General features: G+C 42.2%; 2 protein-coding genes across 10 annotated transcripts in view; one reads left to right on the top strand and one right to left on the bottom strand.

Annotated features, from left to right (window-relative positions):
• The window catches only part of abhd13 (abhydrolase domain containing 13), a 32,789-nt gene extending 12,861 nt beyond the window's left edge, over positions 1 to 19,928 (bottom strand). Inside the window, exons 1-2 of one of the 9 annotated variants that reach the window (XM_059964760.1) lie at positions 19,893 to 19,928; positions 6,359 to 6,506 (exon numbers count right to left, since the gene is read on the bottom strand). Coding sequence is in view for 1 of the 9 variants with exons in the window: in XM_059964759.1 (XP_059820742.1) it covers positions 19,662 to 19,765 (104 nt within the window). In the remaining 8 variants the exon portion in view is untranslated. Of the gene's footprint in view, positions 1 to 5,235; positions 5,256 to 6,358; positions 6,507 to 12,777; positions 14,020 to 14,054; positions 14,074 to 19,661; positions 19,809 to 19,892 lie in introns of those variants that run through there. The other 8 variants (XM_059964763.1, XM_059964762.1, XM_059964761.1 and 5 more) reach the window with 8 other exon arrangements.
• Positions 19,929 to 19,958: 30 nt separating this feature from the next.
• lig4 (ligase IV, DNA, ATP-dependent) lies at positions 19,959 to 26,949 on the top strand. Its single transcript, XM_059964758.1, has 2 exons — positions 19,959 to 20,272; positions 22,462 to 26,949. The coding sequence occupies exon 2, from the start codon at positions 22,490 to 22,492 to the stop codon at positions 25,229 to 25,231; it is 2,742 nt and encodes a 913-aa protein (XP_059820741.1). The 5' UTR covers positions 19,959 to 20,272; positions 22,462 to 22,489; the 3' UTR covers positions 25,232 to 26,949.
• Positions 26,950 to 27,944: the final 995 nt, after the last annotated feature.

Here is a 27,944-nt window from a genome sequence, read left to right as displayed (position 1 = left end):
GTCGGGGATCGAAGCAAGCGACGTGAAAGAGAATTTAAATTGTCCTATAAAGTCTCTCCTTTTAAATGGACTGTGACCATATCGAACTTTTGGCAATACCACTTTTAAGAACTGTTTTTGGAATATCACTTTTAAGAACTGTTTTTGCAATATCACTTTTAAAGAACTGTTTTTGGAATATCACTTTAAGAACTGTTTAGGCTGTCGCTCAGCAGCTGTTTCCGGTTAAGGTAGTGTTTGTTTACTTTTGGGGGGTTTGTTTTCGGTGTTTAATAAACGTGTTGTTTGTTATAAGAAACCCTTACCGAACTCATATATTTATTGTTGCCCGAATACGTAACACTACTTTTTTAAAATTTCTGTTTTTGCACCAACTATTTTAACTAGTTAATATACATAAATATGCTTAATGTAATTCAGTTCTTTTCTATGTTTTTTACTCAGAGAGTGGTGAGTGCGTGGAATGGGATGCTGACAGCGATGGTGGAGGCGGATACAATAGGGTATTTTAAGAGACTTTTGGATAGGTACTTAGAGCTTAGAAAAATTGAGGGCTATGGGTAAGCCTAGTAATTTCTAAAGCAGGGACATGTTCGGCACAACCTTGTGGACCGAAGGGCCTGTATTGTGCTGTAGGTTTTCTATGTTTCTATATATTGCATTGTACTGCTGCTGAAAAGTTAGCAAATTTGACTGTATATGCCGGTGATATTAAACCTAATTCTGATTCTGAACACTATGACCACGTTATACTCATATGGCTTTTGCTTTTCCTGTTCTAATTGTGTTCTTCCATATAAAAACAGACCTGCCAAAGTTCTACTAGAATGTCAACTTTGTAACTAGGACAGAATTTTAAAAACAATGACCGTGGACCCTATAGGGCCAACCCCAGCCCCAACCTCATAACCAGGCCACATATCCATTTTGTTAATACCAGTTTACAGGGACAGCAGGACCTGACCAGAAGGTGCTACATCAGAGCTGCGGTACTGTTTCAAAAATGTGGACTGGAGCATATTCAGGGAGGTAGCTAACTATACTTGCAAGAAAATGTTCAGAAACAAAGAAAACCTACAGCACAATATACAGTCCCTTCGGCCCACAAAGTTGTGCCGAACATGTCCTCACCTTAGAAATTACTAGGCTTACCTATAGCCCTCTATTTTTCTAAGCTCCATGTACTTATCTAAAAGCCTCTTAAAAGACTCTATCATATCCACCTCCACCACTGTTGCCGGCAGCTCATTCCACGCACTCACCACTCTGAGTAAAAAACTTACCCCGACATCTTTGTACCTACTCCCAAGCACCTGTCCTCTTGTGGCAGCCATTTCAGCCCTGGGAAAAAGCCTCTGACTATCCACACGATCAATGCCTCTCATCATCTTATCCACCTCTATCAGGTTACCTCTCATCCTCCGTCGCTCCAAAGAGAAAAGGCTGAGTTCAATCAACCTGTTTTCATACGGCATGCTCCCCAATACAGGCAATATCCTTGTAAATCTCCTCTGCACCCTTTCTATGGTTTCCACATCCTGTAGTGAGGCGACCAGAACTGAGCACAGCAAGTTTGCGAACCCTTTGCAATTATCTGGTTTTCTGCATTAATTGCTTATAAAATGTGGTCTGATCTTCATCTAAGTCACAGTAATAACAAACACTATCTGCCTAAACTAATCACGCACAAAATGCTGGAGGAACTCAGCAGGCCAGGCATCATTTATGGAAAAGAGTACAATCGATGTTTTGGGTTGAGACCCTTCAGTAGGACTGGAGGAAAAAGATGAGGAGAGTTAAAAGGTGGAGAGGGGTAAAATAAAGAGCTGGGAAGTTGATTGGTGAAAGAGATACAGGGCTGGAGAAGGGGGAATCTAATAAGAGAGGACAGAAGGCCATGGAAGAAAGAAAAGGAGCAACAGAGGGAGACCACGGGCAGGGAAGGAGATAAGGTGAAAGAGGGAAAAGAATGGGGAATGGTGAAGGGGGGAGGGGGGGGATTACCAGAAGTTTGAGAAATTGATGTTCATGCCATCAGGTTGAAGACTACCCAGACGGAATACAAGGTGTTGTTCCTCTAACCTGAGAGTGGCCTCATCACAACAGTAGAGAAGGGTAGACATATCGGAATGGGAAGTAGAATTAAAATGGGTGGCCACTGGAAGATCCCGCTTTTTCTGGCAGGGTGTAGGTGTTCAGAGGAGTGATCTCTGAATCTACATCAGGCTGATATACAGGAGGCCACACTGGGAGCACCAGACACAGGGGAAGTATTGCCTCACCTGGAAGGAATGATTGGGGCCCCAAATGACGATAAGAGGTGTAGCACTTGTTCCACTTGCAAGGAGAAGCGCCTGGAGGGAGATCAGTGGGGAGGGACAAATGGAGAAAGGAGTGATCCCTGTGGAAAACAGAAAGCAGGGGAGGGGTAAAGATAAGCTTTGGAGATGGCGGATCTTACAGAGAATTATGTGCTAGACACAGAGGGTGGTGGGATGGTAGGTGAGGACAAGAGGAACTGTATCCCTGGTAGAGTGGCAGGAGATGGGGTGAGAGCAGACATGTATGAAATGGAAGTGATGCAATTGAGGGCAGTGTTGACAGTGGATTAGGAGATTGCTTCACTGAGCACCAATGCTCCATCCACCAGAAAAAGCAGGAGCTCCCAGTGCCCACCCACTTTAATTCCACTTCCCATTCTGATAGTCATTCCATGGCCTCCTCTTCTGTCACGATGAGGCCATACTCAGATTGGAAGAACAACACCTTACCTGATGGCACAAGCATCAATTTCTTGAAGTTCTGGTAATGAACCCCCCCCCCCCCACCCCACTTTCCTTCCCTCACCTCATCTCCTTCCCTGCCCATCGCCTCCACCTTTTCTTTCTTCCATGGCCTCTGTCCTGTTGATTCCCCCTTCTCTAGCCCTATATCTCTCATCAATCAACTTCCCAGCTCTTTACTTCACCCCCTCCTCCATCCCGGTTTCACCTATCACCTTGTGATTCTCTGTCCCCTCCCCCAATCTTTTAACTCTGACTCCTCATCCTTTTTTCTCCCGTCCTAAAGGGTTTTGGCCTGAAACGTTGACTGTTCACTCTTTTCCATAGATGCTGCCTGGCCTGCTGAGTTCCTCCAGCATTTTGTGTGTGTTGCTTGGATTTCCAGGATCTGCAGATTTTCTCTTATTTGTTACACACAAACAATTGTAGTTCTTTGTCAATACATAGTACACCATTTAAACATTCTGCTTAGGTTTTAAAAGGTATGTGAACTTCTGGGGTAATGCCTTCTACAAAAGCTATTTGGAGTCAGGTGTTCCAATCAATGAGATGAGATTGGATGTGTGGGTTGTAGAGGTGCCTTGATCTATAAAAAAGACACACAAAGTCAGGTTACTGACAAAGCCTGCTTTTCTCAAGAATATTCTGTTTATGTGTGCCCTGCCTTGATTAAAACAACTTTTAGAGGACCTTAGAAGAATTGTAGAGATGTATGAAGCTGGAAAAGGTTACAGGTTACAAAAGCATTTCTAAAGACCCAAGTTCATCAGTTCACAGCAAGAGAGATTATCTACAAATGGAGGGAATTCAGTTCTGTTGCTACTCTCCCTAAAGTTGGCGTCCTGTAAAGACCACACCAAGAGCACAACGTGCAATGCTGAAGGAGGTGAAAAAGAACCCAAGGGTAACAGCAAAAAAGACTGCAGAAATCTCTAGAACTTGCTAAAGTCTCTGTTCATGTGCCCACTTTAAGAAAAACAGTGAACAAGAATAGTGCTCATGGAAGGACACCAGAAGAAATCACTGCTCTCCAAAAAAAAACACTGCTGCACATCTCAAGTTTGCAAAAGACCACCTGGATGTTCTACAATGCTTCTGTGGACAGGTGAAACAAAATTGAACTTTTTGGCAGAGATACACACTGTTTATGTTTGGAGGAAAAAGGGCACTGCACTCCAATAGTGAAACCTCATCCCAACTGTGAAGCATGGTGGAAGAAGCATCAGGGTTTGGAGCTGCCTCAGGGCCTGGACAGCTTTCAATCATTGAGGGAACAATGAATTCAAAATTGTTATCGATTGTATCAAGACATTTTACAGAAGAATGTCAGGGTAGAGGTCCGTCACCTTAAGTTTAATAGAATTTGGATGATGCAACAAAACAATGAATTAAACAACAGTAAATCAACAACAGAATGATTTAAAAAGAAGAAAATGCGTGTCTTGGAATGGCCAAGTAACATTTCAGACCTTAACCCAATCTGTCCTGACGAAGGGTCTCAGCCCGAAACGCTGAGTGCTCATTTCAACCGATGCTGCCCAACCTGCTGAGTTCATCCAGCTTGTTTGTGCATGTTGATTTGACCACAGCATCTGCAGTGTACTTTGTGTTTACTTAACCCAACTGAGAAGCTTTGGCATGATCTGAAGACAGCTGTTCATGCAAGGTATCCCAAACCAAAAATGTTTGCAGTGTTAAGTTCAATTGCAGGAGTGGTTGAATTATGAAGTTGACAATAGATCGCAATATGGCAAAAAAATGGAAGTTTGATGGCTGATGCCAAGCTGGGCCAAATTGTCTGTTTGCATGCTGTTTGAAATTATAATTTCTATGATAGAAGCTTCTTTAGGGCTTGAGAGCTGTTTGCAGGGTTCCACGGACTCAAGACTTCACCATTGATTTACACTTGATGACACCACTAAAATTAGCAATGTTTTTATTAGATCAAACAAGTATGACATATTTTCCTTCACAGAGGGAACAATAATTAGGGCATCTAATTTTACCTTCATTAGTAAAATAATCATTCAGTTTTATACTGCACACCACCTTCACACACCAACTGCAACGCCTCTCTGTAGCGTGCAGCAACATGGTCTATATCAGGTCCAGCTCCTCCACCATCAAGCAAACCATTGATGGGATAGATTGACAATTTTTAATGTGCAGCAGTGTCTTGCAATTGTGAAAACGGTTTTAAAGTGACAACACTTTTGGTTGGCCCCATAGAGACATGCCATCATCTTAACAGAATTCAATGAGTATGACAACAATTTTTCACCTAGAAGATAGCATTTCCAATTTTAGCATGTTCCAAGAAGCAGAAAGGATTTACAGTGAACAGGGCTGAGTATTTCATAATTGCATCCACATCTAGGTTAATACAGGTAATTTGCTTGCTTTAATCATATTGTAACTTGTTGGATTAATTTTATAGAACTAAATGACTTACCAGGTAATTTCAGTGCAGGTAAGAACCAACCACAATGCAGTGAGCCTGCTGTTATTGCTAGGTCAAGTCAGGTAAGCATCAATCTGAAACACTAACCAATTCTCCAACCAGAAACTAAACCTGGCTTAATTGTAGATTTTCAGCATCTCTAAGCTTTTGTATTTTGAAGCACAGTATAAGTCACAAAAATTCACATCTAAGAAGAGTTTGTGAATTAAAAATTTGTGAAATGCAAATAAATTCACAAAGTCACTATGCTGGTCTCCAATGACAGCATTACAATCATATTCAAACACTGAATTTTAAAAATGCTTGCTTGTACATTTCCTGGGCAAATCTGGAGAGTTAATTAGCAAAGATAACAAAATAAAATTAGTGCTTCTATAACATAGTAAATAGGAAGTGTAACAAAAATTATACATGAGTCCTTGAGGGGTAAAGGAGTTGAAATGATCATGAATAAAGAACTAACAGGGCAGTGAAGACAACAAAATAACAGTGACCAAAAGACCTTAAACATAACAAAATCATTGATGAAAACATACAGGACAAAGTAAGAGAATAAAAGTGGCAAAATTATTGAGCATATGATGGCTCTGTGCCTCTACTCACAAGAACTCAGAAGAGTGAGGGGCAACTTCCTTGACACCTATCAAATGGTGAAAGGCCTTGATAGAGTGGATGTGGAGAGAATGCTTCCTATGGTGGGAGAGTCTAAGACCAGAGAACACAGCCTCAGTACAGAGAAGCATCCTTTTAGAATGGAGATGAGGAAGAATTTCTTTAAGCAAACAGTGGTGAATCTATGGAATTCTTTGCCACACAACTATGGAGGCAAAGTCTTTACAGTGCCTATAAAAAATACTCACCCTGCTTCAAAGTTTTCATGTTTTACAACATTGAATCACAGTAGATTTAATTTGGCTTTTTTTGGCATGAGACGGCATCCCAGGGTGGGTACTGAGGATGTGCAAAACACAACTTGTGTATGTGTACAGACATTTTTAAATCTCTTCCTCTCCCACTGCAGAGTGCCCTCCTGCTTCAAAACATCCACTATTGTCCCTGTACCCAAAAAGACCAAGGTAACATGTCTGAACAACTAGCGTCCTGTCCCACTCACCTCAATAAAAAGCAAATTCCTTGAGAGGCTGGTCAAGGACTACATCTGCAGTATGTTGCCACCACACTGGATCCTACAATGCGCCTACTGACACAACCGATCGACAGATGACGCATTAGCCACAGCTCTACACGCCGTCCTTACACATCTGGAAAAGAAGGATGCTTATGTGAGAAGCAACACACACAAAATGCTGGTGGAATGCAGCAGGCCAGGCAGCATCTATAGGGAGAAACACTGTCGATGTTTTGGGCTGAGACTCTTCATCAGGACTAACTCAAAGGAAAGATAGTCAGAGATTTGAAAGGGGGGGGGGTGCAAAATGTTAGGAGAATTCCGGAGGGGGTGGGGTGAAGCTGAGAGCCAGACAGGTGATTGGCAAAAGGGATACAGAGCTAGAGAAGGGAAAGGATCATGGGACGGGAGGCCTAGGGAGAAAGAAAGGGGGAGGGGAGCACCAGAGGGAGATGGAGAACAGGCAGAGTGATGGGCAGAGACAGAAAAAAAAACTAAATAAATCAGGGATGGGGTAAGAAGGAGGGGAGCATTAACAGAAGTTAGAGAAGTCAATGTTCATGTCATCAGGTTGGAGGCTACCCAGCCGGTATATAAGGTGTTGTTCCTCCAACCTGAGTGTCGTCTTGACAGTAGAGGAGGCCATGGATAGACATATCAAAATGGGAATGGGACGTGGAATTAAAATGTGTGGCCACTAGGAGATCCTGCTTTCTCTGGCAGAGTGTAGGTGTTCAGCGAAACGGTCCCCCAGTCTGCATTGGGTCTCACCAATATATAAAAGGCTACACCGGGAGCACCAGACGCAGTATATCACTCCAGCCGACTCACAGGTGAAGTGTCGCCTCACCTGGAAGGACTGTCTGGGGCCCTGAATGGTGGTGAAGGAGGAAGTGTAAGGGCAGGTGTAGCACTTGTTCCGGTTGCAAGGATAAGTGCCAGGAGGGAGCTCGGTGGGAAGGGATGAATGGACAATGGATATCAACTCTGCTCTCAAACCCATCTCTCCCATTTCCCGCACATCTGCCCTCACCCCGTCCGTCCACCACCCCACTCAGGATAGGGTTCCACTTGTCCTCACCTACCACCCCACCAGCCTCCAGGTCCAACATATAATTCTCTGTAACTTCCACCACCTCCAAAGGGATCCCACTACCAAGCACATCTTCCCCCCCCCCCCAGCTTTCTGCTTTCCGCAGGGATCGCTCCCTACGCGACTCCCTTGTCCACTCTTCCCCCCCCATCCCTTCTCACCGACCTCCCTCCTGGCACTTATCCTTGTAAACTGAACAAGTGTTACACCTGCCCTTACACTTCCTCCCTCACCACCATTCAGGGCCCCAGTCCTTCCAGGTGAGGCGACACTTCACCTGTGAGTCGGCTATTATGGTATACTGCGTCCGGTGCTCCCGGTGTGGCCTTTTATATATTGGTGAGACCGGACGCAGACTGGGAGACTGTTTCACTGAACACCTACGCTCTGTCTGCCAGAGAAAGCAGGATCTCCCAGTGGCTACACATTTTAATTGCGTCCCATTCCCATTCTGATATGTCTATCCATGGCCTCCTCTACTGTCAAGATGAAGCCACACTCAGGTTGGAGGAACAAAACCTTATATACTGGCTGGGTAGCCTCCAACCTGATGGCGTGAACATTGACTTCTCTAACTTCCGTTAATGTCCCTCCCCTTCTTACCCCATCCCTGATATATTTAGTTTTTTTTTCTCTCTCTGCCTGTTCTCCATCTCCCTCTGGGGCTCCCCTCCCCCTTTCTTTCTCCCAAGGCCTCCCATCCCATGATCCTTTCCCTCCTCTAGCTCTGTATCCCTTTTGCCAATCACCTGTCTGGCTCTCAGCTTCAGCCCACCCCCTCCTCCTATCATTTCACATTTTCTACTCCTCCTCCTACTTTCAAATCTCTTACTATCTTTCCTTTCAGTTAGTCCTGACAAAGGGTCTTGGCCCAAAACGTCGACAGCGCTTCTCCCTATAGATGCTGCCTGGCCTGTTGCGTTCCACCAGCATTTTGTGTGTGTTGCTTGAACTTCCAGCATTTGCAGATTTCCTCGTGTTTGCTTATGTGAGAATGCTGTTCTTGGACTACAGTTCAGCATTCAACACTATAATTCCTTCCAGGCTTGACAAGAAACTCAGAGACCTCGGCCTTCACCCTGCCTTGTGTAGCTCGATCCTGGACTTCTTGTCAGATCGTCACCAGGTGGTAAGAGTGGGTTCCCTCACCTCTGCCCCTCAACATAGGTCCCCCTCAGGGCTGTGTCCTAAGCCCCCTCCTTTACTGTCTGTATACCCATGACTGTGTCACCACCCACTGCTCCAATCTGCTAATTAAATTTGCCGACGATGCTGTATTGATTAGCCTGCTCTCTAATAATAATGAGGCAGCCTACATAAAGGAAGTCATCACCATGACACAGCGGTGTCAAGAAAACAACCTCTCCCTCAATGTCACAAAAACAAAGGAGCTGGTTGTGGATGGACTACAGGAGGAATGGAGATGGGTTAACCCCTATTGACATCAATGGATCTGAGATTGAGAGGGTGAACAGCTTCAAGTTCCTCGGCATAAATATCACCCAGGATCTCACATGGTCGGTACATACCGGCTCTGTGGTGAAAAGAAGCACAACAGCGCCACTTTCACCTCAGACGGTTGAAGAAGGTTGGTATGGGCCCCAAATCCTAAGAACTTTCTATAGAGGCACAATTGACAGCATCCTGACTTGGCTGTACCACTGCCTGGTATGGGAACTGTACCTCCCTTAATCGCAGGACTCTGCAGAGAGTGGTGCAGTCAGTCCAGTGCATCCGTAGATGTGAACTTCTCACTATTCAGGACATTTACAAAGACAGGTGTGTAAAAAGGGTCCAAAGGATCATTATGGACCCAAGTCACTCCAACCATAAACTGTTCCAACTGCTACCATTGGGAAAACGGTACCGCAGCATAAAAGACAGGACCAATAGACTCCAGGACAGCTTTTTCCACTAGGCCATCAGACTGATTGATTCATGCTGTGATGCTGACTGTCCTGTCGTACATATTGTTATAAATTACTATAAGTTGCACATTGCATATTGAACGGAGACCTAACATAAAGATTTTTACTCATGTATATGAAGGGTGTAAGTAATAAAGTCAATTCAATTCATTGATCTACAGAAAAAGACTCTTTCCTGTCAAATTGAAAAGAGATCTTCACAAAGTGAACTAAATTAATTACAAATATAAAACACAAAATAATTCAATTGATTGCAGCAAAAAAACACCTGTGTTTGGTGAGTGAGTATCCTGGCAAAAACTACACCATGAAGACAAAAGAACACTGCAAGCATCTCCACAAAAAAGTTATTGAAAAGCACAAGTCAGGAAGTGGATACAAGAAAATTTCCAAGTCACGGAATAAATATCCCTTGGCATACAGTTAAGCCAATCATCAATAAATGAAAAGAATACAACACAGCTGTAAATCTGCCAAGAGCAGGCTGACTTCAAAAACTGAATGACGGTGCAAGAAGGGGGCTAGTGAGGGAGGCCACCGAGAGATCTATTAACGACTCTGGAGGAGTTTCAAGCCTCAGTGGCTGAGATGGGAGACAGTGGACACACAGCAACTATACGTTGCTTCGGTGCTTCATAGTCAATACACACAAAATGCTGGAGGAACTCAGCAAGCCAGGCAGCATCTATGGAAAAAAGTACAGTCAATGTTTCGGGCTGAGACCCTTCGGCAGGACCAGTCACAGTTTTATGAAAAGTAGCAAAGAGAAAGGCACTGTTGGAAAAAAAACTCAAATGAAATCTCAGCTAGAATTTGCCAGATGGCATGTGAGAGACTCTGAAGTCAGCTGGAAGGTGGTTCTATGGTCTGATAAAACCAATTTTGAGCTTTTAAGCCATCAGACTAAATGCCATGTTTGGCATAAGCCAAACACTGAACATCATCAAAAACACACCATCCCAGCCCTGGAAGGCTTGTGAAGGGAGACGGTAGAGTGAATGCAGAAAAATACAGGGAAATCCTGTTGGAAAACCTGATGCAGTCTGCAAGAGAACTGTGATGTGGGAAAAGATTTGTTTTCCAGGAAGACAATGACCCCAAGCATAAAGCAAAAGCTACACAGGAATAGCTTAAAAACAAAGTTAATGTCCTGGAGTGGCCAAGTCAGATCCTGATCTCAATCCAATTGAGAAGTTGTGGCCAGATTTGAAAAGGGTTGTTCATTCACAAACCCCATGCACTCTGACAGAGCTTGAGCAGTTTTGTAAAGGAGAATGGGGAAAACTTGCAGTGTCCAGATGTGCAAAGCGGATGGAGACCTATCTACACAGACTCAAGGCTGTGATTGCTGCCAAAGGTGCATCTACTAAATACTGACTTTAAGGGGGTGAATACTTATGCAATCAATTATTTTGTGTTTTATATTTGTTTAATTTAGTTCATTTCATTGAGATGTTTGACGCTTAAGTCTTTTTCTGCCGATCAGTGTCAAAAAAAGCCAAATTAAATCCACCGTGATTCAATGTTGCAAAACAATAAAACATGAAAACTGCAGTAGCTTGGGGCAATTTACAGGCCATTAAATTATTTGACAGTTCTGCTTTAAAGATTTAATGTGTAAGTTGCTTTTGAATTACTTGTTAGTGTAATTGGATAATCAGTCAACGTTTTGAGCCGAGACCCTTCTTCAAGACTGGAAAGGACAAGGGAAGATATCAGACTAAAAAGGTATGTGGAGGGGAGAGGAGGATAGCTAGAAGGTGACAGGGTGAAGTCTGCTGGGTGGAAACAGTAAAGGAACGGAGAGTAAAGAATCTGTTAGGAAAGGAGAATGGACTATGGGGGAACAGGAAGGGTTGAGGCACCAGGAGAGGTGATAGGCAGGTGAGAAGTGATAAGAGGCCAGAATGTGGAATAGAAAAGGGGAGGCAGGAGGGATTTTTTTATTTTACAGGAAGGAGAAATCGATCTTCATGCCATTAGGTACGGGTGTTGCTCCTCCACCCTGAGAATGGCCTCGTCACCATGCACACTAGAAGCTGTGGACTGAATGTGAACCAGAATTAAAATGTTTAGCCAATGAATTTACACTTGCGTCAGATGGAGCTGAGGTGCTTGACTAAGTAGTCTCCAATTTGTGACAGGCCACACCAATGTAGAGGCCAAATCAGGAGCACTGTATACAATAGATTACTCAACAGATTTGCACGAGAAATGCTGCCTCACCTGAAGGACTATTTAGGGCTCTGAACACAGTTGAGTGAGACTAGTGGGGAGGGACGAATGGATAAGGGAGCCACGAGGAAGCAATTCCTGTGGAAAATGGAGACTAGGGGAAGTAAAGATGTGTTTGGTGATAGGATCCCTCTGGAAGTGTCAGAAGTTAAAGAGAATGATGTGCTGGATGTGGAGGCTCATGGAGTGGTCGGTTAGGACAAGAGGATTTCTATCCTTGTTAAGGCACTGGGAAGGTGGGGTGTGCGCAGAAATGGAGGACAATTGAGGGCAGCATTAATGGTGGAGGAAAGGAAACACCATTCTTCAAATGAAGATTGATGTACCGGAGACATCAGATGTCTCTGATGTCCCGGAAAGGAAAGCCTCCCGGAACAGATGTGGCATACACAAAGGAACTGAGAAAAAAGAACAGCATTTTTACAGAAGATGGGTGGGAAGAAGTATAGTCAAGATACCCATGGGAATCAGTAAAGGCAACTTATGGCTCCTGTAAAAATGCTTTTCCCTTTTCTCAGTTCCTTCATCTCCCTCGCATCTGTTCCCAGGATTAGGCTTTCCCAAACAGTCCTTTCAGCCAACACATCACCTGTGAACTACTGGGGTCATCTATTGTATCTGGTGCTCCCAGTGTGGTCTCCTCTATATTGGTGAGACCTACTGTAAACAGGGAGACTGCTTTGTCGAGCACCTGCACTTCATCCACAAAAAGTGGAATATCATGCTGGCCAACCATCTTAATTCACATTCCCATTCTTGTTCCGATGTTTCAGTCCATGGCCTCTTGTGCCATGATGAGGATCAACACCTCATACTCCATCTGGGTTGCCTCCAAAGATGGCATGAACATCGACTTCTTACAGTAAAAAATGTCTTCCTTCCCCCTTCTGTTCCACTACTCTGGCCTCTCACCTCTTATCACTTCTCCCTGGTGCACCCCTCCTTCCCTTTCTCCTATGGTACATTCTCCGCTCATACCCAGCCTTACCTTTCCAACCCACCTGACTTCACCCATAACCTTCTAACTAGTCCTCCTTCCCTTGTCCCCCACCTTTTTATTCTGATGTTTTCCCCGTCCTTTCCAGTCTTGAAGAAAGATCTCGGCACGAAACTTCAACTGTTTATTTATTTCTGTAACTTGACCTAACCTGCTGAGTTCCTCCAGCGTTCGTGTGTATTGCTTTGTATTTCCAGCATCTGCAAAATTTGTTGTGTTTATGATGTGCTAGCACAATTGCAAGGCAATAAATTTGATTAATTTTTAAAATATCACTCTAAAAATCAAAAAGTCACATTTGAACTCATCCCTGCCACCCTATCTCCATAACAAGATTCACATTGCAAACCAATACAAAGCTTTATTATTTGACCATTATTATATAACCTCTAGTTATGAAAGATACTTTCCAATCTCAATGTAACAAACAATACACCCACGCTTCAAACAGACATCTAATAACTCTATACAATATGCCAGCTCAAAAAGCTCTTGGATATTCAGGAAAAATATTGGAATGGACCTACTTATTAAAAACAGGCACTTATCAGAAACATGTCACAAAAGGAGAGTAAAGAAACAAGTGGAAGAGGATCAGTTATCATCTAATCAAAAGACAGACGCGGGTTCTATAGATGATCTACTGACTTACTACTGAGATCTCCATAATTTTGATAAACAAAATACACAGCTTAGACTGAACACTGAAGCTCAGCTCATACTACTAACTGCAATTTATGTATAATTAATGTTACAATGTTAATACTGAAATTATGTAACATTTCAGTGTTATTACACTAGTGATCTACAGTGGTCAAATGTACAAATTATCCAACCAAGGGATAGGGAATTAACAGGAGGCAATCCAGTATCTTTGCATCAACTTGCACACAGACCATAGCCCTCCATACTCTTCCCATCCATGTACCAATCCAAACTTCTCTTAAACATTGAACTCAAAACCTCATCCACCACTAGCGCTGGCAGCTCAGTCCACACTCTCTGCACCCTCTGAGTACCCTTAAACCACAACCTCTCATTGTAGTCTCACCCAACCTCAGTGGAAAAAGCCTGCGTATATTTACCCTATCTATACCCCTCATAATTTTGTAACCCATTATCAAATCTCCCCTCAGTATTCTACATTACATGGAATAAAGTTATCACCTATTCAATCTTTCATTATAACTCAGGTCTTCCATACCCAGCAACATCCTTACTCTTTCAATCTTATTTACATCTTTCCTGAGGTAGGTGACCAAAACTGCAAACAGTATCCCAACTTAGTCCTCAATAATGTCTTATACAACTTCAACAAAACAACCCAATACTTTGATGAAGGTCAATATGCCACAAGCTTTCTTTATGACTATCTACTCTCTTGGTCAGTATGACATTGTGGGCATATAAAAGTTGTGGCTGAAAGACCTTAGTTGGGATCTTAACATCAAAGGATACACTTTATATCGATAGGGCAGGCAGGAAGGCATGGGCAGTGGTGTGGATCTGTTGGTAAGAGATAGAATTACATCTTTAGAAAGAGGTGACATTGGATCAGAGAATGTAGAATCTTTGTGGGTGAAGTTAAGAAACTGCACGGGTAAAACAAAACATAAACACAAAATACTCAGCAGATGCTGGGGTCAAAGTAACACACTGGTGGAACTCAGCAGGTCAGGCAGCATCCGTGGAAATGAACAGTCAACATTTCCGGCTGAGACCCTTCGTCAAGACTGAAGAGGGAGGGGGCAGGGGCCCTATAAAGAAGGTGGGGGGAGGGTAGGAAGGAGAAGGCTGGTAGGTGCCAGGTGAAAAACCAGTAAGGGGAAAGATCAAGTGGTGGGGGAGGGGAAGCAGGTAGGGGATAGGCAGGAAAGGTGAAGAAGGAGTACAAGGGGAAAGCACCTCCGTTCCGTCCGCCACAACAGACAGAATCTCCCGGTTGCTACCCATTTCAACTCTGCTTCACATTTCCTTTCGGGTATGTCCATACATGGCCTCGTCTACTGCCATGATGAGGCCAAACTCAGATTGGCGAAGCAAAACCTCATATCACCTCATCTGGGTAGTCTCCAGTCCCTTGGTATGAACATTGAATTCTCCAACTTCTGGTAATTCCCTCCCCCCCCATCCCAGTTTCATTCTGCCTCCTCCTCCAGCTGCCTATTACCTCCCTCATGGTTCCGCCTCCTTCTACACAGTGCTTTCCCCTTACATTCCTTCTTCACCTTTCCTGCTTGTCCCTTCCCCCACCCCTTGATCTTTTCCCTTACCGGTCTTTCACCTGGCAACTACCAGCCTTCTCCTTCCCACCTTCTTTATGGGGCCCCTGCCCCTTCCCTCTTCAGTCCTGACGAAGGGTCTCGGCCCGAAATATTGACTGTTCATTTACACAGATACTGCCCAACCTGCTGAGTTCCTCCAGCATGTTGTGCATAAAACAAAACATGATGGGAATATATGATGGGAACATATAGGCCTCCAAACAGTAGCTGAGATGTGGGGTTAAGATTGCAAAGGGAGCGAGAAAAGGAATTTAATAAGGGTAATGACACAATTGTAATAGGAGACTTCAGTAAGCAAGGGGATTGGGAAAATTAGATTGGTGTCGGATCACAAGAGAGAGAATTTGTTGAATGCCTACAAGATGGCTTTTTAGAGCAGCTTGTCATTGAGCCTACTCGGGGAAAGGCTATCTTAGACAGGGTGTTTTGTAATAACCCAGATCTTATGAGTGAGCTTAACGTAAAGGTACCCTTAGGAAATAGTGATCATAATATGATTGAATTCATACTGCAATCTGAGAGGGAGAAGCATTAAGTCACATGTATCAGTATCGCAATGGATACAGAGAATTACAGAGGCACAAGAAAGGTGCTTGCCCAGGTGGATTGGAGGAGGATACTGGCAGGGATGACAGCAGAGCAGAGATGGCTGAAATTTCAGCAAATAGTTCACAAGGCACAGGATAGATATGTCCCACAGAAGTAGTAGTCCTCATATGGCATGAGTAGGCAACCATGGCTACAAGGGAAGGTAAGGACTGCATAAAAACCAAGGAAAGGTCATATGAGGTAGCAAAAGTGAGTGAGAAGTTGGATGGATTGGGAAGTGAAAGTTGATATTGGACCACTGAAAAATGATGCTGGTGAGGGAGTAATGAGGAACAAAGTAATGAGGGCAAATGATTTTAATGGGTACTTTGCATCTGTCTTCACTGTGGAAGACACTAGCAGTGTGCCAGAGGTCTGTGAGTGTCAGGGAGCAGAAGTGTGTGCAAAGGAAAATGTGCAAGGCAAACTGAAAGGTCTTAAGGTGGTTAAGTCACCTGGACCAGATCAACTACATCCCAGAGGATGAGAGAGGTTGCTGAAGAGATAACGGATGCATTAGTCAAGATCTTTCCAGAATCACTTGATATCACTCCAATCTTTAAGGGAGGAAGGCAAAAGAAAGGAAATTATAAACCAGTTAGTCTAACCTCAGTGCTTTGAAAAGTATTATTAAGGATGAGGTTTGGGTACTTAGAGCCTAATGATAAAATAAGTCAGTCAGCATGGTTTCTGTGAAGGGAAAACTTGCCTGACAAATCTGTTGGGAGTTCTTCAAGGAAACAAGCAGGGTGGACAAAGGAGAGGCAGTGGATGTCATTTATTTGGATTTTCAGAAGGCAATTGATAAGATGCCACATGAGGTTGCTTCACAACATAAAGTCCTGTGGCATTACAGGAAAGATACTGGCATGGATGGAGGAATGGCTGACAGGCAGGAGGCAGCAGGTGGTTGGCTGCCAGTGACTGGTGGTGTTGCTCAGAGGACAGTATGTTTGTCAATGATTTAGATAATGGAACTAATGGCTTTGTGGCAAAGTTTGCAGATGATACGAAGATAGGTGGAGTGGTAGGTAGTACTGAGGAAGCAATGTGATTGCAGCAGGTCTTAAAAGTAGCAGATGGAATACAATGTTGGGAAATGTATGAAAATACATTTTGGTAAAAGGAACAATAATGCCAACTATTATATAAATGGGCAGAAGTTTCAAACATCAGAGGTGCAGAGGAACTTAAGAGAACTCGTGCAAGACTCCCAGGTTAATTTACAGGTTGAGCTTGTGGTAAAGAAGTAAAATTCAATGTTGGCATTTACTTCAAGGGGAATAGAATATAAAGGCAAAGAGATACTGCTGAACCTTTGAATACACTAGTCAGGCCGCACCTGAAGTAACGTCAACAGTTTTGGACCCCGTATCTCAGAAAGGATGTGTTGGCGTTGGAGAAAATCCAGAGGAGGTTCACAAGGATGATTTCAAGAATGATGGGGTTAACATATGAGGAGTGTTGAGTCAGTGTACTCATTGGAATTTAGAAGAATGTGGGGGGGGATCTTATTGAAACCTACCAAATGTTGAAAGGGCTAGATAGGGTGGATGTGGAGCAGATGTTTCCTCTTGTCAGGGTATCCAGAACTAGAGGCCACAGCCTCAAAATTGAGGGGTGACCTTTTAGACAGAGATAAGGAGGAATTTTTGTAGCCAGTGAGTAGTGAATCTGTGGAATGCTCTGCCAGAGACTCCAGTGGAGGCAAATCTGTGGGTATATTTAAGGTGGAAGTTGATAGTTTCCTTATTGGTCTGGACATCAAAGGATGTGGCAAGAAGGCAGGTGTATGGGGTTAAGTGAGATCTGGGATCAGCCATGGACTGGTGGAGCAGACTTGACGGGCTGAATAGCCTAGTTCTGCTCCTATGTCTTATGGTCTAACCCACGATGCTACTTTCAATGAATTATGGACCTCTATTCCCAGATCCTTTTGTCCTAACCCACTCAGTGCCTTACCGTTCACTGCGCAAGATCTAGCTTGGTTGCTCCTCTCAAAGTGCAATACCTCACACCTGTCTGCATTAAATTCCATCTGCCATTTTTCAGTCCATTTTTCCAGCTGGTCAAGATTCCGTTGCAAACTCTAATTGTCTTCCTCGTTGTCCACTGCATCCCCAATTTTGGTGTAATCTGCAAATTTGCTGATCCACATTGTCATCTATATCAATGATCTGGACAATAAACAACAACGGACCCAGGACCGACCCCCTCAGCACTCTACTAACCACAGACCTCCAGTCAGAGAGGCAACCATCTGCTATCACTTTCTCCCACAAAGCCAATGTCTTTTTCAATTTACTACCTCATCTTGAATACTGAGCGACTGAGCCTTCTTGACCAATCTCCCATGTGCGACCTCGTTAAATGCCGTGCTGAAGTCCAGGTCAACATAACCCACTGCCTTGCCTTCATCAACTTTCCTGGTAACTTCCTCAAAAAACTCTAAGATTGGTCAGACACGACCTACCACACACAAAGCCATGTCGCCTATTCCTACTCAGTCCCTCTCTATCTCAATACACATACCTGGTCTCTTAGAATACCTTCCAATAACTTTCCCACTGACGTCAGGCACACCAGTCTATAATTTCCTGGTTTATGTTCACAGCCTTCCTTAAACAGCAGAACAAGCCTGCGGTACCTCACCTGTCACTAAGGATTTCTGCACGTGGCTCTCACAGGATCCTTGTAACTCAAGCAATGTCATGAACTTATTTGTTTTTAAGCATGAAATGCATTGGAGATGGTCAGCACATTAATTAGTATTTGTAGAAGGGAACTGAACTGGTAAAGTGAGAAAAACAAGTGATCAGATTTAAATACAGGCACGGAGATTGGACAAGGTTTCTCTTGTCCTATGCTGCTCGTATCAATAAACGAGTCAGATTGTGCAATGAAAGGCAATTAACTGGAACTGTTCTTCTGGTCTTCAATCAGGATGTTAACTGTGTTTATCTTTTCACATATTAAAGATCATTTAAGTGATTCCAGTATTTTTCTTTTTTTGATAAAGGTTTTCAGCACATTTAGTAGTTTCATTTTCATCAAGTGTAAATATTCAATTTCTTGTAACATTGTACAATTACCACTACAGATAAACTTGGATTTGTTTTTAATAGCATAATTATCAAACAGTAGGCATCTTAGATCTTGAAGAATATACAAGACTCAATGAGAAGACAAATTATCCAGAGACCTAAAACAAAGGCAAATGTCTAAATGCACCTCGCCAACCTCACCTACTGCATTCAGTTCTCTGCATAGAGAAGAGACATTTATTTATTTATTTATTCAGAATATCATGGAGACCAAATGTGGAGTAAGTGAATGTGTACTCTGTTCTCATTGCCCATGCCATTGCAACTCCACACCAACCCGTCTATGCTCAGCATTCTCCATTCCAAGGTGAGGCCAAACACAAACCAGAATAATAGCCAAATGGTACAAACATTGAATTTGCAGTCTCAGGTAGTTCACAACCCTTGTGTTCCATTCTCTCTCACAATGCACACAAGCTCTCCTTCCTTCCATTTGCCTATCACTCAAACACGAATGCTGAGTCACATATCCTCTCACAACTTGTTCCATCAACCCAGTATTCCAAACTTATCACCTTTTAACCTGCCTCTATGCCGCATTTCCGATTCCCAACTCCATCTGACCCTTTTACCCCTTCTCTTCTTTTGTCACTCACCAGCAGCTGTCCGTCACCATTTACCCGTCCTCCCCAGCTCACCCAACGCCTACCAGTGCCTATTTACCTCTTCACACTATTTAGCTGCACTCTGTACTCCCAGCCCTTGTGCAGAATTTCACTACGAACATCGAATTTTCGTTTCCACAGATGCTGCTTAACATACCGAGTTCTTTCAACTGTTATTTTTAACTCCAAACTCTGATTTACCAGAAAAAGTAGTCTACTTATTTACACATTCTTATCTCATAAGTGTTGTCCGATAGGTATCTTCATAAATAGTTTATATTAAATACCAAAATCTGACGAATAAATTCACAGAACATGCCATTTTTCAATTGCAGCAAGATAGTAAATATGCAGCCTTAAATTTAAAATCTAACACAATTTTGCAGCCTTTCCCCTTTATTTTAACATGCATTGAAGTGTTTATACTGTGTACATACAAACATCCGCAAATACCTATTTCCGACAGGGGACCTGAACCTGAGTGTGACTGTCTGTGACCGCGGTAAGAAGCAGAGGAGCCTCGCCAACCGCACGGCCTCGGCCGTCTCCAACCTCATCTTGCCGCAGTCCCAGGCCGCCTGGATGGTGGGGGTGGGGGAGAAGCAGTAAATCGCCAACACGTGCGATGCCCTTACACATAAAATGACCAACAGACATCGGCGCCCAAAGTCCTCAAACACTCACCGTCTCCATCTTTGCGGGCGAAGTGAAATGCCGGACGTGACGACAGCAATGTCTGCCACAGCTTCCGGTCTTCCACAATGCAACGCGACGTTTACGGATGAGGTCGAAGTGGGACAGCCGTGATCTCCAGTTTGTAATTCCTGCTCCTGACGAGTCGGGTTGTACGCTTCCCAATCCTTACTTTACTTTTTGTAAACCGTTTGAACTACTTGCCTGCTCTTTGCTTCCCGCTTGCAGTCCGAGAGTCCGTTCTTTTTTTAATCTGCTGTACCGTCTTGACTACAGTTTTGAAGAGTGAACTTCGAGACGAAATCACTGTTAGATTGCTAACACTGGAAGGGAACATGTATTAACTGTTTTTTGGTGGACAGCTTTTTTAGGTAAGTCTAGTATAAAATCCGTTCAGCGTATTTTATTGTATCGCCGTAGCTTTATTGTTGCTGGGTCAACATCATTAGATTCCCTCCCTAACAGCACTGTGAGTGTATCTACACCTCTGAGACAGCAGCGGTTCAAGAAGGCAGCTCATCACCCCTTCACAAGGGCAACTAGGGGTGGGCAATAAATGCTGGCTTGGCGACACCCACATCTCGTAAATGAATATATTTTTAAAAAATGCACTAACATTCAAGGATTATTTTAAACCATTTTACCTCAGCAAAATTCCATTAGTCCATTACGCCAGTCGAGTGGTACTCAACATCAAAACACCCATTTGTTCTCGCCATATGTATTCAAAGTACTGGTTAGTGACAATAGCAATGCAATAATATTGCGTGTTGTGTGAAAATATTTTGAGATCTTTATTTAAAACGTGTGTTCTTCATTCAGTAGTACTTATGCATAAAAGCATCTTTTAAATCTTGTCAGTAATTAATATTTGCTTTTATTTCTTTCAAGATGAATAGCGTCACCACAACCCAAACAATAATCAATAACTAATTTCTTACCTGAAGACTTCAGCCTCTGAGTTCACAAAATCAAACAATCATGGCTAATCATCTACCCTAAGGGTTCCCAATCTGGAGTTCATGGACCCCTCAGTTAACAGTAAAGCTCGTTCGCATAAAACAGATTGGGAACCCCTGTGCTGTCCCAAAACTGTATTCCTGCTCTCTCCTGAGCTCCTTTGAGGCCTTTTGTGTCTTGAACCCTCAAGCATATTCTTCATTTTGTCCTTCACTATTTTCTGTGCTCCAGAAGTCACCTTATGACAGTTCCTGTATGCAATAATCCTTTGTACTAGACCACCCTCTCTATCTTGTCCTCTTTCCTAACCCTCCACCATTCAGACGAGTGAAAGAATTCCTTTTCACTCCACTAGTCAGTATATCCAACAAACAATTCTTCGTTATTTATGGCAATATTGCTGCCCCTCTCATCTTACCCTCAGCCCACTTGCTGGGAGGGAATCTCCTCTTGTGGCTCTTGAGTTCAATCATCACTTCCAATTCATCCCAACCCATCCTCAGGCACTTTCCCTCATCACCATTAAAAGTGAACACCTACCTGTACCTCGGTTTCACCATACGGCCCTTCCAAATGAGGTTAAGATGAACAGGCACCTCTTCGAATCTAGTTTACTGCATTTGCTGCTCCCAGTGTGGCCTCCTCCACATTGGTGAAGCCAAGCATAGACAAGTCAAATGTTTTGCAGAGCACAGTAGTCTCCAAGCTACTGGTTGCATGTCATTTCAATTCTCCACTCTCTCTGACCTCGGACTTCTCAATTGCTATGGAAAGGTGATAAGAAGGTTGGAAGAACACCTCTTTCCACTACAGCTAAATGGTATGCACACATACAAAACTTTAATTTGAGGTAATTTGCACCTTGTGTTCTGTCACTGTCACACTCACTCACACACACTCATGAACCTGGATTTTTTCTATCTTTGGTCACTTTTCCTCTCTCCTCACGTCCCTCATGACTCAACCTGTCCATTGTTAAACACCTCCCCCCCACCCCATCCCAAGATAGTTACATTTATCATCTATGAGCCTCTGTCCAGCCTTCTCTCATGTATCTATATACTGGGAAGCTTTCTTCTTCCCTCTTGAAAGGTGGTTAAGGGAAAAAAAGAAGTAGGGAGGAGGGAATATATTCTAAATTGTACCATCTGAAAGTAATGTCAGAAATACTGGAAGGTGCAGTCTGTGCAGCTATTCCATCGGGGCTGGAAGCAGGAAAAGCTCACGGTACTGATAACTCAGCATCGTTGTCTGCATGTCCAAGTGTCATGCATTGCATCAAATTGATTATTTTACCAGTAGCATTATTTATAGAAAATCAGTATAAAGTTTTGCTGAAGTCCTTGGTTATACCGTTGATAGATTTGGAAACCACATCTAGTGGTAAAAGGATGTACCTGCAATGTGACTCATGGGTATTTTCCCAGCATTTGTTGTCTGGGTCATGAATTTATGATGTTCAAATAGGGAGTCCATGACAGCAGGAAACAATATACTGTAAATGAATTTAAAACCAGAGTGTTAAATCAGATTTTTCTGTGTTTTTTCACTTTGTCTTAAAAGCAAAATGATTATCAACTATTATGTTCTGAATTTTCAGATTACACATCTTTGAGTGCAATAATTTGATGATGTCTGCAGCATCTGTGTCACACTGTTCACCAGTAAAAACTGTGGCTTCTGAAGTTCCCTTCCGTGATCTCTGTTCAACTTTGGAAAAAATACAGAAAACTAAATCCAGACCGGAAAAAAACAAGTATTTCACTGACTTCCTGTATTCATGGAGAGAATTTCATAATGCTCTTCATAAGAATGATTTAGACACCACTGATACTTTTTACCCAGCACTGCGCCTGATACTTCCTCAACTTGAGAGGGAGAGGATGGCATATGGCATTAAAGAAACAATGCTCGCAAAACTTTACATTGAAGTTCTTGGTTTGCCAAAAGAAGGAAAAGATGCTCTGAAACTCTTGAACTATCGAGCTCCATCAACCTCATATGGAGAGGCAGGTGATTTTGCTGTGATTGCGTATTTTGTTCTGAAACAGAGGTGTCCAAATAAAGGCACGTTGACTATTTGTGGGGTAAATGAACATTTGGACTCCATTGCACTTAATAACGCTGTCAAGAGAAAAGATTTAGTCAAAAAGAGCCTGTTGCAGTTAATCTGTCAGAGTTCTGCATTGGAACAAAAGTGGCTTATTCGTATGATCCTGAAAGACATGAAGTTAGGCATCAGTCAACAAACTATACTTCAGTTATTCCATCTAGATGCTGTAGAGCTTTATAGCGTGACAACAGATTTAGAAAAAGTTTGCAGACAGCTCCATGATCCCAGTGTATCTCTCAGTGATGTCTCCATCATGTTGTTTTCTGCTTTTAAGCCAATGCTTGCTGGTGTTGCTAATATGAAAAACATTGAAAAGTTAATGCACAATCAGAGTTTTTACCTAGAAACTAAATTAGATGGGGAGCGTATGCAGCTTCACAAAGATGGAGATATTTACAAATATTTTTCACGTAATAGCTATGATTACAGCCAACAGTTTGGTGCTTCACCATTACAAGGATCTCTCACACCATTTATTCATAATGCCTTCAAGAGCACAGTGCAAAATTGCATCCTTGATGGAGAAATGATGGCTTACAACCCTGTTACAAAAACCTTTATGCAGAAAGGAAACAAATTTGATATCAAAAGAATGGTGGAGGATTCAGAATTACAAACTTGTTTCTGTGTATTTGATGTGCTAATGGTAAATAATCAGAAAATGGCAAATGAAACTCTCAGGAAAAGACATGAAATCCTTCAGACTATCTTCACAGAAGTGCCAGGTCATTTTCAGGTTGTGGAAAAAACAGAAATAAAAACAAAAAAAGATGTTGCTGATGCCTTGAATGATGCCATAGATAAACGGGAAGAAGGAATCATGATAAAGGATCCTTTATCTGTTTATAAACCAGACAAACGTGGTGAAGGCTGGTTGAAAATTAAACCAGAATATGTTGATGGATTGATGGATGAGCTTGACATCTTGATTGTTGGAGGTTACTTTGGTAAAGGTCATCGGGGTGGAATGGTGTCCCATTTTCTGTGTGCTGTTGCAGAAGTTCCTTCAACTGGTGAGAAGCCATCAGTCTTTCACTCAGTTTGCCGTGTAGGCTCTGGATATACAATGAAGGAACTGTACGACCTGGGGCTGAAACTAGCTAATCACTGGAAACCTTACCATAAAAAAGATCCTCCTGAAAATATTCTGTGTGGTGCTGAAAAACCAGAGGTCTATATTGAGCCCTGCAATTCGGTCGTTCTGCAAGTTAAGGCAGCTGAAATTGTAAACAGTGATGCCTATAAAACAGGTTGTACATTGCGTTTTCCACGAATTGAGAAGATCAGAGATGATAAACACTGGTATGAGTGCATGACCTTGCATGATCTGAGTCAACTGCATAAAAAAGCATCAGGGAAACTTGCATCCAAACATGTAGACCTAAATGATGAAGAGCCAGAGAAGAAGAAGCGTAAAGTTTTGACAAAAGCCAAAAAATTGATTGGTATCGCAGAACAGTTTAAGGCCCAAGATCTAACCAATATCAGCAAAGTTTCAAATATTTTTGAAAATGTTGAATTTTGTGTCTTAAATGGCCTTGACCATTATCCTAAAGCTGATCTGGAAAAGGGAATAGCTGAATGTGGAGGATTAGTTGTACAGAATCCTGGACCTGATACTTACTGTATCATTGTGGGCACTGTCAATATCCGTGTTAAAAACCTTATCACTGCTAATGAGCATGATATTGTGAAAGCTGAGTGGTTGGTTGATTGTTTGCAAAAGAAACATTTTGTACCCTGGCAACCTCAGAATATGATTCATATGTCACCTTCAACAGAAGAACATTTTGCTCAAGAATATGATAGCTATGGTGACAGCTATTATGCTGATGTTGATAAAATCCAGCTGCAAGAAGTTTTCAAAAGAATGAATAAACCAGTAAAGGAATTGCCCTTCTCATCTATTGCTGACCTGGAGCATCAGTACTTCTGGGACAAATCACCCCTAAGTATGTTCAGATGCTGCATGATTTATATTGACTTCTACAGCAGAATTGGTGACAACAGTACACGGATACGCAACACAAGTTTAGATCTGAGGGTCTTGGAGCTGCGTTTTCATGGCGCGAAATGTGTCACGAGACTGCAAGAAGGTGTCTCCCATGTCATTATTGGTCTTGATAAACAACGTCTCTCAGCACTGAAATTGCTCAGGAGAACATTTAAAAGGAAATTTAAAATTGTGATGGAATCATGGGTATCTGATTCACTGAAAGCTGGGTGTATGCAAGATGAAAAAGTTTACTTACTTTAGAAGACTGCTAAAACTCATTGAAAAATTAGTAAGAATGGTCAATTCTTGGAGGGCAATGTAGAGCTGTGCAGTCATTAAGTTCACCAGCTGCAAAGTGGTGTCTGAATCTCTGTTATATAAATGAATATTTTTCTCCTAGATCATCATCTTTAATTCCAGGTAAAGATTATTAACAATCCTTATTTACAAAACTGAGGTTTTTCATGCAGAAATAAAACTATAATGCACACCACGATTTGAAACTATGAAATTAAACAACTGTTGTGCTGGTTGTTTCATCTTAATGTGTTTAATTAAAACCAACTCTTTGAATATTCTATTTTTAAACTAAAGCATTAGAAATGTGTGCAATAGCAAAGAGTACTTTTATTATATGTGTGATGTTCTCTGAAAGAACAGGTAATGCAACATTTTTTTAAAGCTGAATCATAACATGCCGGCTGTTGGTGTATGAGCCATACCTGTTTGACTACTGACTATGTACTATTTTACCACGCAAACACCTTTAACTAAGATTTTTGTCAACATCCAAAATAATGACTGTCCTTGGTATTGGAATTGACATTTAATTAACTGAGAAGTTGTTTTACACTGGTAATAACATCCCAAACTGATGATGAACCAAGCATATCATTGTAGACAAAATGTAACAAATGTTTGTTCAGGTAAATAAACCAAGCAAAGGCTGTAAGGTAATAAGATCATAGCTTTGAAATTAATTCCAAAAGAAAGCAGATAGTAAGAAACTGGAGGAGAGAGTGTTTACATAAAACACTTCATTCTAATTGAAGTCATTTTAGTGTAACATCATGAAAGGAAATTCACAAATATGTTAGCTTTTATTATATATTAACAGTTATTCCAAATGCTCTGTTTTGATTCAACATTTTCTGAAACAATCAGTGTCCAACAAGATGCTGGACTGAGCCAAAGGAAACATAGATCAGATTATCTACCATGTAACAGGCAAGTCTTCTGTTTATCCCTCAGCCAATTACCTGCTCAGATACCTTATCATTGCTACCTCCTGTGGCAACTCATTGCAGAAACCAACTTTGAAAAATTTGCCCCTCAGGTTGCCTTAAACCACCCCCCCTCCCCGCCTTAAGTCCATACCCTCTGTTTTAGACATCCAAACCATGGGACACAGATAGAACATAGAATAGTAGTGCACTGGACAGGTTATTCTGTCCTCTATATTGTGCTTATCTTGATGCCAATTTATATTAAATCATCTACATCCCCCTATTCCCTTAATATTCATGTTTTTAATCAAAGTCCTCTTAAACTCCCCCAGATTCTGTGATTTCACTAGAACCCCGGAAACCCATTTCAGGCAGATACCAACCCCCGTTTTTAAACCTGCATCCCCCCCCCCCCCCCCAGCTTAAAACATAAACTTTGGTGTTTGAAATTACCATGTGGAAACAATTCCTACTCTATCAAATTTATGCTTATAATTTTAAAAAACCTGTATCAGGTCTCATCTTAGCTTCGAATGTGCTAGGGAGAACAGTCTAAGTTTGTCCAATCTTTCCTTATAGTGCTTACCTTCTAATACTGGTGACCTGCACCTTCACAGTCCCCACATCCTTCCTGCATGCAGTACTCCAAGTGTTCAAGCACATCCTCCAACTGTGTTGGTCTTGGGCACAAACATTACAATTTGCTGTATGATGGGATATACATGTGACAAATAAAGCTTTTTTTTAAGTATAGTCTGATTAAAGTTTTGTATATTGTACCTGCAGCATGATTTCCTTACTCTTATTTTCAACAATGAAGACTAGCATGCCATATGCATTCTTTACTACCTAATCCTATTCCATAGCCACTTTCAGACAACTAGGGACTTGGACCCCAACATCATTCTGTACTAAAATGCTACTTAGGGGTCTACCTTTAACTAAGTACTTTCTACTGCCATTTGACCTCTCTACGTGCAAGATTAAACCACATCTTTCACTTCTCTACCAATATCTGTAACTGATCTGGATCCTACTGTATTCTTTACACTGTCCAGAACTCCTCCAGTCTTGGTCTCATTCATTCAACTGCATTTTCATCCATGTGATTGATATACATCACACAACAGATGTCCCACTATCAATCCTAGTGGAGTACCACGGATCACAGACTTCCAGTGAGAATAACAGCCTTCCAACCCTTTTCCCTGTCTTCTGAATCCAAACTTGTAATTGATTCTTAATCCCATTCAGCTTTACCTTCTGAATGAACTTACCATGAGGGACATTATCAATGCCTTACTGAAGTCCATGTAGCTAACATCTACTGCCTTACCCTCATCAAGCTCCTTTGTCATCAAAAAACTCGGATCAGATTTGTTAGATGACTTTCCTTTCAATTCACGCCTTCTAAACCAGACAACATCCTTGTAAATCTTTTCTTCACCCTTTTTAGCTTTTCATATCATTCCAGAAGTGGGATCAGAATTGCACACAATATTCTCAATAGACAATAGGTTGAGCGGTAGGCCATTCGGCCCTTTGAGCCAGCACCGCCATTCAATATGATCATGGCTGATCATCCACAATCAGTACCCCGTTCCTGCCTTCTCCCCATATCGCCTAACTGAAATATTGTACAACTAACAAGACATTGTGCTGAATACCTTGGCTAATGAAGGAAGGCATGCTGTATGCCTACTTTCACTCCCTTTGTTGCCATTTTCAGGGAACTATTCTTGTCCTTT

Source organism: Hypanus sabinus, chromosome 3 (genome assembly GCF_030144855.1).
Source record: "Hypanus sabinus isolate sHypSab1 chromosome 3, sHypSab1.hap1, whole genome shotgun sequence".
NCBI lineage: Eukaryota > Metazoa > Chordata > Chondrichthyes > Myliobatiformes > Dasyatidae > Hypanus > Hypanus sabinus.
The sequence above is the reverse complement of the archived record's forward strand: the minus strand, read 5'-3'. Positions and strand labels throughout refer to the sequence as shown.